The 12,029-nt window shown below is 37.7% G+C and overlaps 1 protein-coding gene across 1 annotated transcript; it reads left to right on the top strand.

Moving 5' to 3' along the window:
* The first annotated feature begins 389 nt into the window (after positions 1–389).
* On the top strand, positions 390–11,596 carry LOC121369051 (haloacid dehalogenase-like hydrolase domain-containing 5). The gene is made up of 10 exons (XM_041493873.1): positions 390–512; positions 705–739; positions 2,844–3,044; positions 3,471–3,583; positions 4,013–4,103; positions 4,495–4,540; positions 6,486–6,663; positions 7,634–7,679; positions 8,190–8,332; positions 9,217–11,596. The coding sequence occupies exons 1-10, from the start codon at positions 467–469 to the stop codon at positions 9,602–9,604; spliced, it is 1,287 nt and encodes a 428-aa protein (XP_041349807.1). The 5' UTR covers positions 390–466; the 3' UTR covers positions 9,605–11,596.
* Positions 11,597–12,029: the final 433 nt, after the last annotated feature.

Raw genomic sequence — 12,029 nt, 5'->3', positions numbered from 1 at the left:
TTGTGTGAGCGCTGCATCCCCTGCAAAATTCCCTGTTGCTGCCACTTATTGTAGAACAAAGCAGTAGCATCTATAGTAACATAACCAGCCAGGGCGTTGTTTTCACGTAACGTCAGCATGCGAACGTGATCAGCAGCAATAAGTATATATCACAAACATTTCTGCAGCTCCCATTACCGGGTTACAAACTCGGTATCTAGATCACGACGCGGGCAACTTATCAAACAAGGCCATTCACCGAGTTAACACGAATCGCAGGACAGATACGCGTGATAACAAAAAGATCCCGACCATGCTGACCCTGATTTCGACCAATCGGAAGTGAACGCTTCACGTAAACCCGCAGTAAACAAAATGTGCATGCAAGTATAAAAAGTCCCGTTATTCACTACGATGCAGAATTATCGCAAAATTTTACCGTTGAAACTGATTTGTGTAAGAAATAGAAATAATATTACAATTCAAGATGAGAATAACACTGAGCCCGGTTAGAGATGATGGGTATTCTACCGGTAAGTCGCTAACTGTATTTTATTTTTATTTTTTATTTTTCATTTGTTTGCGATTAGATTACTATACATTTGATAGTTTTATTATATTTGTATATTATGCATTTAAATTATATTTTTTCTCTGTTTTATAGTATAAAAGAAAAGATGTGTTTAATACATATAAATTTCTTATTTTATTTTCATTTTTTCCAGACAATTCTGATGTCAGTGGAGACATCGATATTGACGTGAGTACCTTTTCTAAATGCAAAAGCAATTTACCAGTTGTTCCTGCAAATAGTTTCATTCGTCATTTAATAATAGACTAATAAGTACCTGTACTTATATAATTATAAATACTATGCACTATGTGTTTGTGTATATGTTTATCAAAAACTACGCGACGATCAAAAGTGTAGTATACCATTGCTGTAGTATTTTGCCATGTGCTTCTCAGCTGGATGTGACGTAGGTAAACAAATATCACGTGACTGGTTAACCGCTGTAAATCCCCCATTCATTGGCAACCTAGTGTGGTTGTTTTCGTTTACGGAAGGCATTTGGAGTTTGTGCTTATTGGTGTTACTGGGTCATGTTTATTAAGTATTTCCTGAAGGGTCTAAATTCAAGAAAACCTTTGCATTATCGATTCAGATCGGGACTATTTTCACCTAGCAAGGTGGGTGAAATTGTCAACAGGTCGTGACCTGTGTTCTTACGTAACTGTACAGATGGGGATTCCATGACGCATAAACTCATTAGTGATAGTAGTCGGTGGTCATTATTAATTTATTAATTGGTGTTAATGCTGCTGCTGCTGCCGTAGTAGTTTGATAATGCAGTAGTGGTTCAGTGGAGGATGCAGGTTTTTTTTCTAGCGACGTTAAAGACGGGCATCCACAGTATTCAAAAGTACACTAGCATATATTATCTACCTGGTTATTCTCCACAGAAATGTCAAGCTGACCAAGACATCATTGCATGCCTTTGCTAAACACTGGATTTTTCGAGGCACCTCGAATCTAGGGAGGTGACGCACTCTCAGCACCCTCCCCGTGGAATCGCGCCTTAATGCAAACACAAATCTACAATTTCTGGTTATTACTGAACTAGAATCATGGGACTCGTTTAAAACAACCTACTTGTAAAGAAAACCTATTATAATACACAAACATAAAAATAAATTTAATAACAATTTAAATGTTAAAATGTAAGGGGGGGGGGGGGGGCATTGACCATTAACATTAGTGTTTTTGTTAAAACTGGGTGTTTGTTTACGGAGATGGCTACCCTTGATGTTATAATAAATTTATGTGAATTCCTAGTAACGTTAATTATGACTAATGAGGTCGAGACATGCTTCCTACACAAACACATACACACCACACACGCACACATACACATAGACATACACACCACACACGCACACACACATACACATAGACATACACACCACACACGCACGCGCCTGCTAAGCATGTTTGAACCCTCGGGATACAACTAAGCAATTTGATAAACTGGCCAAGTTATACACAATTCCACGAACATAATATCATAATGGGTATGAAATGACATGGGGACGTTAAGGTATAAAACTGCAGCGTACATGTATATAGAAAACATCCGAGGACGAACTAAATCGGGCACGAATTGACCTGTCGTACGTGAATAATTAATATTAATTCGAGTTCACGGTGGTGATTAACGGTGCATACGTATTATACTTAAGTCCTTTAATTAATACAAATGTAGTTGCTTGTGATAATTATATATAATTTAAAAAAATCAATATGTTACGAACGTCAATACTAATTTCAGTGTCAGAAAACAATTAGTATCTTTTTGTATATTCCTATAAATATTTCTGATGTCCAACAATAGATGTATAATTAATTTATGGCGGGTAATCGAAAAACATTAAATTTGGAATAATAATTATCTTCATTTCAGAGTTTATATTATTTTATTTTTGTATATATTTGGTTCAGTCTTTTATTTTGGTAACCCAATAGTTGATATTTTTGTTCATACTCGGGAGTGTCTCGTCAAACATTTCTTCTGTTTCTTACCTTAAAGCTTATATAGATTGGGTGCGGTGCGTGCGTGCGGCCCAGATTTAAACAATTCGAAATACATTAGTTTCAATGAGAGCGTCAAGACTGGATGTGTGCGATTTGTGCGGCTAAAAAACGCACGCAGCCAGCCTCAACGAAATAATCGTATATTGTATATATGCCGAAAACGCAACAGTCTATATATGAGCCTCAAGGCAAGACGCTGGAACCACAATCTGATGTCAACATGCTTCTTTCAATAATCACAAATTATCAAATTGATGAATTCGTTTTTCAGCATCCTGAGTTCGGTATTTTATTCGACGTGGACGGTGTGCTAGCCAGAGGAAGCACCCCTCTAGAACCTGCCAAGAGAGCCTTCGAGAAGCTGAAGGATCCGGTTACCGGGAAGCTGCGCGTGCCGTGCGCTTTCGTCACCAATTCTTGCAATCGGAGTTACGAGAAAGCGGCACAGATAGGAAGCTGGTTTAACCTAAAGGTAAGATGTTTTTTGTTGTCAGTGGTATAATTTTATGTAAATTGTTTACTAGTCATTAATTTTAGAGGTTTTGGGGGTTGTTTTGAATTTATTTTTGCTCACAATGTAGTCATGTAATGTTCAGAAACGTCTTTAGATGATTATACTTAATTTTTTGAACTGTCAAAAGTTTGCGTTAGCTATTTCTTAAATTACGGCGTTCTAATTCTCAAACTGCGACGTTCTAATTCATTAGACTAATGTGAAATATGATATAGTTTACTTAAACTGGGAAGTGGAAACCTATCTTTAAACGTAATTCGATATTACAGAAATTCAGATGGCATTAACGAACAAGAGTTGATGGTGCGTAGATAATTTATTTCAATTTCTACATTTGAAATGTAAGTAAAAATATTGATCGGGCTCTTAACGTTTGTCATTAAGGTAACGCCAGAGATGGTGATTCACGCGCCAACTCCCGCCAAGCTGCTGAACGACGTCCACCAGAAACACACGTTGGTGATTGGACAAGAACACAGACTGGAGATCGCCGCAGAGTATCCTTGTGCTTTATAACGTATTCAAGTTTATTTTGAAGTTTATTAAAGGGATGGTTTCTGGTTCTTTGGGGCATAGAATATTTTGAGCCATGGTTAGGCCCTTACGATGTGCGATTTGAGATGATTTCAGAATTCGAAGTTTGAAATCCAGCATTAGCATGATGGTTTCATCGCATGGTGTGTGGCCATCAAGTGATGGTACGATAGGAAATCTGTCGCACAGTCAGAAAGTGAATATAACCTTATTTTCTGACACCAGTCCTTTCCTCCAATCTCGTTTCCTCCAGTCTCATAGGATTCTCCCCTAGGAGCAGCATATCATCCATTTTCTTTTTTATTTCATCCTAATAACCGTGTCATCCATCAGTAAATGATAACTTTGTGTATGCTGTATGCAAAATGTTTTGTTCCTTAATGGTTGTGTAGACTCGGATTCACCAATCTCTGCACACTTGATGACGTAACCAAAGCTTACCCATTGTTGGACATGGTGGACCACGAAAACAGGAGGCGTGTGGTTAGTACAATCACTATGTAACTATGTTATCCACATTAATATCTATACTAATTAAAGTCCGATTATTAATGAACAGTAATCTATGTAAGCAATTAATATGGCGTAAACACACATTTTAAAAATTATATCTGTTTCTACTTTGTCTTGGAAATACAGCTCGTGAACCTGAACTGTCTCTCAAGGACAGGTGGTTTCTGAATGTTGGCTCATAGATAATTTAAGTGTATGATTTTACGATAGTCTGACAAAAATAAATGTATCAGCTGGAGATTTTTTTGTAGGACTTTTAAATCCAGAATCGTCAGTGTTACGTATTCATTATTTAGTAATAACATCATCAGATATTTTGATATTTAAATTATATATGTGTGTATTTCTATTTTTGGTTTAGGCTTCTGGTTGTTACACGGAGAATCCGGATTTCCCACAAATAGAAGGTACATTTTTTTTCAGTCAGTTGCTATTTCTTTCGATGTATTAAAAATAGAAAAAGATAAGCCAACATAGGCGTCGGAAGCGGAGTCACGAGCACTGCTCCCCCTCCCTACCCCCGAAAACTGGGACAAGATTGTGCCTTGCACACCTATCAATTAAAAAGGTGACGCCTCTAAAATTTAAAGGGGCGGGACGTAACCCAATGGTAAAGCTCTCGCTTCGCGTGCGGTCGGTTTAGGATCGATCCCTGTCGGTGGGCCATTGGGCTATTTCTCGTTCCAGCCAGTGCACCATGACTGGTGTATTAAGGGCGTGGCATGTACTATCCTGTCTGTTGGATGGTGCATATAAAACAATCTAATTAAAATTAGCTCCACTATTACATGTGGATCTAAAGACAGCCAGTTGGAGCTCATGTCCACCAATCAAAATCTTACTTGCAGAATCCTGCCAGTGATTTAAAACTAACAACACTGCGTAGTCCCCAATGTCCAGGTAACATTTCGTCTATAAATAATAATTTAAATATTGACCAATCACACTTCGCCTTTTATAATGTTATTTGGGAGCATACAAATTCTAAAAATATCGGGCGAGTCTATTTTAGTGGCCGCAGTACAGCGAACCATACCAATACGTACGGGGTGGGTTATCAGTCTTCAATTTTACATTAAAAATTATTTATTTATTTATAAAATTAAAAAAAAACTAAATCAGTCTTCAGTTTTACATTACAAATTATTTATTTTATAAAATAAAACATGTTTTAAGGCATTCGTAATTCACACGAAACATGTCGTATACCCTCAGGATAATTCCGAATGTTTTCAAATTATTTTTAAATCACTGGCAGGATTCTGCAAGTAAGGTTTTGATTGGTGGACATGAGCTCCAACTGGCTGTCTTTAGATCCACATGTAATAGTGGAGCTAATTTTAATTAGATTGCATATAAAAGATCCCTTACTGCTAATCGAAAAGAGTAGCCCATGAAATGGCGACAGCGTTTCCTCTCCTCTCCTCTCCTCTCCTCTATATATCCGTGTGGTCTGACGCCATAAAACTGTAAATAAAATGTGTTGAGTGCGTCGTTAAATAAAACATTTCCTTCCTTCCTCTAAAACTTTTTTTTTTTTTTGGGGGGGGGGGGATTCTGCATTAGTAAATGTTATGGGTGCAGTATATGGGAAACAACTTGTCAAACCTATTTTTAGAATAATACTTATTAGTTGCTTCCCTTTCTTTGTTTTAAAAACACTCTATACAATTAGTTCCAATAATCTCGTTAATAGGCAGACTTTTAAATTAAATGCACGTGATATTTCAAGTAATAAAACCAACAGTATGCTATTGCAGCCATATCAGTGAGTATAGTTGGATTTAATACTAATTTAGCCATCTTGCTAATGAAGAAATATTTTAAATATTTAAATATCATGTTGTAGAATGGTATTTATTATCATTTCAGCCATTTCACTAATGAAGAAATTATTTTAAATGTTTATTTTTTTAAATATTATCGAATTGTACAATGGAATTTATTCCCATTCCAGCCATCTTGCTAATGAAGAAATTATTTTAAATATTTCTTCTTTTTATCAAATATCGTCGAATTGTACAACATAATTTGGGCGGGATTTAGCTCAGTTGCTTGAGGTGCTTGCGTCGTAGGATCGAACCACCTTAGTGAATCCGTTCAACTGATTGGCTTTTTCTCGTTCCAACCAGTGCACCATAACTGGACAAAGGCCGTGGTATGTGCTTTCCTGTCTGTGGGAAAGATCCCTTGCTGCATTGGGAAAATGTAGCGGGTTTCCTGTTGAGTCAGAATTACAAAATGTTTGACATCCAGTAGCCGATGATTAATTAATCAATGTGCTGCTCTAGTGGTGTCGTTAAACAAACCAAATTTCTTCTTCTTGTACAACATAATTTATTCCTATTCCAGCTATCTTGCTGCTGGCTGAACCGGTCAAGTGGGAGTCCAATCTACAGGTACTCCTCGACCTGCTCCTCACCGAAGGAAAACCAGTGGAGGCGCCTAAAGATCAGAAAACGGTCAACCAGCTTCCGCTCATTGCCTGTAACATGGATCTGCAGTTCATGGCAGAAGCATGCATGCCAAGGTAAGGTTGTAACCAGGTGCAGATCCAGGGGATGGTACTTGGGTGTGCATCCCTAAAATTAATTCAAATTGCCTTTGAAAAATCCGGTTTTTATCAAATACAATGGATTTCTTTCTTCTGTTGTTTTTTAATGGGAGTGTGTGGGGGTGCATGTACTACCTTGGTCTGTATTTGTGGGGAAGATTGCCATACAGATAATGCATGTTGGTCAGGTACTTGTCAGGTCAGGTTAGGTTATAGGGCTTAATGTTGTAGTGCACGCCTGTCATGGGTGCAGGTGTCCACTTACGCCGGCTCCTCCGTCCAGGACAGTATTGGGGTGGGTAGGAGAAAAGACCGCTCCGTCCAGGACAGTATTGGGGTGGGTAGGAGAAAAGACCGCTCCGTCCAGGACAGTATTGGGGTGGGTAGGAGAAAAGACCGCGAGCGCTGTCAGGTGCATGAGAGCACCAACAGCTCGACCAACTTGTCAATACTGTATGTGTCTCTTTTATATGTTGCACACCCTCCCTGCTTCCACTATTCATGACTTGTATATTCGCTATGAGTTGTTTGATATTATATTAAGTCTCCTGCTACAACTGTCAATTAAACATAATCCTAAAGAATTATCATGTCATTTTGACTTGCTTCATCCAATTATTGTTCAAGATGGCTGCCATGGGCAGTTACGGTTCAAGGACGTTGACATGGGCACAAACATTAGTTATCTTGGCTAGAGGTTAATGACTAGTTGTTTAGTATCAAATGAAAGTTGGTGTAGTGAAGTTACAAGCGAGGTTATAAAACCCTTTTGAAATAATACGATGTTGTACAATGACACTTCTTGAATTTGTTTTCCAATACTTGTGTATGTTAAACTGAATTGAAATAATTGATTGATTTTTTCATAACTTTATCAATATCAATATGACATGTATAATAATAGATAACTCTGTTCTTAAATCTAAACAATTACTGTTCATTCCAGGCTTGGCCACGGTGCATTTCTTGTCTGCTTAGAAGCATTATATAAGGTAAAAATAAAAACATTACTATATATATATATATATATATATACATATATATACATATATATACATATATATACATACATATACATATACATATATATATATATACATGTATATATTGATTATTATTACCAAACAAAACCTGCATAGTGTATTTTAATATTAAAACGTATTCTATAACATAACATATCTCCTGAACTACATTTGTATATTAAATTGTTTTTTAACCAAAATATTATGTTTATGACTTAATGAATGCTTAATTGAAATCAAAAGTACTAAACTTGAAACTTTATATATTAAATTGCACTGTGTATGAGATAAACAAATGTGACTTGACAACTATATAGATAGAAAAACATGAACAAACAATATACTAAACACTTTAATGAATTTTTTTCAAGCTCACGTTGTATATCAAATTTTAATTACAAAGTCCACACATCCAGCCTTGTTTTCTGTTCATTATATGGGCATCAAAATCAAGTTGTTCATGTTGTTGAATTTTTCTAGAAAATCACTGGCAATGAACTGGAGTACAGTAACCTTGTGGGCAAACCATGTGAACTGACGTTCCGCTTCGCTGACCATACCATCAGCACAATGGCCAAAGAGATGGGCTTTCACAAACCCATTAAAAGACTCTATTTGATTGGGTAAGATTTCACAAACCCATTAAAAGACTCTATTTGATTGGGTAAGATTTCTCAAACCCATTAAAAGACTCTATTTGATTGGGTAAGATTTCACAAACCAATTAAAAGACTGATTGGGTAATCTAATCAACCCGAAGACCCTGTTTTATTGAATAAGACTTTCCATTCCATTTCAACTTATTTTCGTGCTTATATTCAATTACGGTTAAAGCACACTGTCCTGGGCACACACACCTCAGCTATCTGGGCTGTCTGTCCAGAATAGTGGGTTAGTTCTTAATTGGTTAGTGGTTAGTGAGAGAGAAGAGGGTGTAGTGGCCTTACACCTACCCATTTAGCCTGGCTTGGAGCCGGTACCAGGCTGCGAACCATGTACCTACCAGGCTGTAGTCCGATGGCTTAACCACTACGTCACCGAGGCCGGTTAAGACTTTCCGATCAAATCTGACTATTTTATTGCATATAAAAACTTTTAAATTAATTATTATTGGAAAACGACTAGGCCTATCTTTGATTTCAAAACTGGAGATTATTTTAAAATTGTTTTTTTTAGATGAGTTAGTTTTAAAGGGTTTCCAAACCAGTGAAATAAACAATTTTGTTAGATATATAACTCGTGGGAGTCTTCAAAAGACTGTATACCACGAGGTAAACAATATCATTGTTGGTCTATATTTTCTTTGGTAATGAATACTTAAACAACGATGGGCAATCTCGGTTGAAATTGATATTAACGAACAACAATAATGCGGAAAATCGTATGACTGAGAGGGGTTTTTTAATTAAAAAAAAAATATATAGCTATATATTCTCAGTATGACATAATAATAATAAGTTTAAAGTTTCTGACGCAAATTAAGATGAATTTATCTTCATTTATTCAGTGACAACCCAAACGTGGATATCTATGGTGCAAATCTCTACAACCGGTACCTTCGGAACGTGTGGGACAACTACCGAAACGGAAACGTCAACAACCGCGCATCATCCGGTCTTCCGAAGTCTAGAATTATCCCGGATCACCCGGACCTACACGAGCAGACGGTAGAACAGTGTCACGCGCTACTGGTCGGAACCGGCGTGTACCAGCACACGGAGAATGACAACACAGAAACGGCCGAAGACATGAATCACAACGAAGACAAGACGGTCTACCACGGCCACAGAGACATCGATCACGACCCGGACCTGTCGAAACCTCAGCGGTTCGTGGCAGACGTGGAGTTCGCCATCAAGCACATTCTGGAGAAGGAGGACTTCACCATCAGTTGAGGAAGAAGTGTTGATTGTAAATTCCTGTGAGACAGCTAGTCATGTTGTATTGACGCTGTGTAAAGACTCGACAGCTGAAATGACGTTCTACGACAGCTAGTCGTGTTACATGATGGAGGTTGTATTAAGACTGGACAGCCAGCTGAATGAAGCATACATACTATGTATTTACTAGTCGTGCGTACAGTCAGAGAAGACTATGGTTAAGAGAATCAATGGTTGATGCTAGATGTTTTCTAAGAAAGGGGTGCTCAGTGAAAATGGGCACCTATATGGTATTCCAAAGAACAGGATGACGCATTGTGTATAGGCAGTCGTCACCAGAAACGACGCAGCCGACTAAGATATTGAATCTTTCCCACAAAAACTTTCTTTTGTTTGTATTCATCCTTTAAACATTAGATTTTGGAGGTACTTGGAAATTCGGGGAGGGGTAAGAACCCCAACAAACACTCCTGTGATGTAATGTACTGACGAAGTTGCCATGAAGGAGGATGTCTGCTTTTTCGGGTGCGGTTGTTGTTGTTTTTTTGAGGGGGGGAGGTTTGGGGGGTTACACTTAAATAGCACTTTACATTTTGTTAAACACCTAATGGCTACTGATTAAATAATGTACTGAGACGTCGTTAAGAACATTCCTGTCGTTTTCGCATTTTAAATATGAAAGACTTGTACTTAAAACGTATGCAAATGTATCCATAGTATCATATGCACACGTTTTAAGACACTGAGCGCACACTACTACGTCATATGCAAAGAGAAACAGAGATGCCATGAAACGGAATCTGATTCATTCGCCACGTGTACAAAATGAAGATCAGATCAACTGCTGTTAAACAGGGACCACATTTCAAATGGGGCATATTGGAGAACTGTTCCAGTACATCGTGCTGGGGTTGTCGTTAAACATTCATTCAGTCATTCATTCATTCATTGTTCCAGTACAATTAACTGTTGCAGTATAATTAACTGTCGCAAAATAATTACATTGTCAGTAATGGAAATAGGTTTCAGGAACCGGATGTGAAGGACTATTCAAACAAACGATGGCTCACCAATCGGGTACACACGGTGCAGCCCCAATTTCCATCACTGACTATTGGGGGGTGGGGGTGAGGGGTGACAAACTGTGATATTGTGTCTTTTTCTTTCAGGAAAAAAAATTGAAATCGGAATGTGTTATAGCTTTATATGTTGTGATGTACAAAGTGATTAATTTATATGTGAACGTGATGTACAGTGATTTTCATACTGGTATAAGAATGAATAACAAAACACTGCTACATGACATGTATATACCTGTCCTGTCTGTCCTGTCTCACTTTGCACAAACATTACAGAAGCTACCTTTAGTCAGAGTAAAGTTGAAGGGATCTATAGATTCATACATGTTTTAGAAGTATCATTCCTTAATTTAATAAATTGTGTGTTATCTACAGTGCAATAAATAGGTTTAAAATTGGTGCAGGGTTTACTATTTTCAGTATGTCAGTTAATTTTTGTACATTTGTTTTCATGGGTTAACTATACGTCATGGTTTGTGAATAAAAGCGGGAAGGGCTAATTGGGTCATGGTCTCTGAAATTAGGCTACCGCGAGAAGTGAGGCGTTGGCGATGATTTCGGAATTCCAAATTGAAATACAGCGCATTGTCTCGTACTTTAGAATAACCACCAACTGACGGTGCGATAGCAATATATCGCACAATTGTTAAGTGGAGGACATCCATTAGAAAATGGACAGCCATTTTGTTTAATTTTATAACATGTCTTTCCACTATTTTTCTCACAATAGCAATAATACTATTTGTTTGTACTGTATGATTATTTTCATTTTTTACATTTAAGGATCTCATCATTGCGTGGATGTGCGTGTGTTGTATATATCAGATCTGTGAATAATTTAGTGTACGTTATATTTTTAAGTCGGAAATGTGAGGCAAATGAATTAATGTATGTCGCCCTTCAGCTAAATAAATGCAGTGAACTTTTATATTTGGTTTGTTTTTATTTCTTTAATAAATTATGGTGCAGTAAAGCTGCACGACCATTGCTGCTTTTTTAGAATGTGCAGTCTGTGGAACGAGTTATCTTTAGTTGTCTTCGTCTGTCTGTCTGTGTGTCTCGGGGCCCGCGGTGTGTATTTGAAAGTGGGGGCTGAGTGCATTGTCAGTTTGATGGTCGTGGGGGGGGGGGGGGGGATGAAAATACATGTATTTGAGGGCCAAACCTCCCGATCCCCCAACACGCCCGATCCGCTTAACCCCCGCCTGATTTGTTTTGGGTTTTTTTTAGAATTTCAGGTGTTTATTAAGATGTGGCATTTCCAGCCTTATGAGGATAATAACAAGGACAAGTGGGGATTGGCTCGCTCTCTCTCTCTCTCTCTCTCTCTCTCTCTCTCTCTCTCTCTCTCTCTCTCTCTC

Source organism: Gigantopelta aegis, chromosome 3 (genome assembly GCF_016097555.1).
Source record: "Gigantopelta aegis isolate Gae_Host chromosome 3, Gae_host_genome, whole genome shotgun sequence".
Classification (NCBI taxonomy): domain Eukaryota; kingdom Metazoa; phylum Mollusca; class Gastropoda; order Neomphalida; family Peltospiridae; genus Gigantopelta; species Gigantopelta aegis.
This window is presented reverse-complemented; position numbering and strand designations above follow the sequence as displayed.

Bases quoted from the DNA above. Each gene is read 5' to 3' on its own strand.
- LOC121369051 (XM_041493873.1), top strand. From the start codon at position 467: ATGAGAATAACACTGAGCCCGGTTAGAGATGATGGGTATTCTACCG. The intron at 3,584-4,012 runs GTATCCTTGTGC...ATGGTTGTGTAG, and splicing joins AGACTGGAGATCGCCGCAGA to ACTCGGATTCACCAATCTCT. The intron at 7,680-8,189 runs GTAAAAATAAAA...GAATTTTTCTAG, and splicing joins GCTTAGAAGCATTATATAAG to AAAATCACTGGCAATGAACT.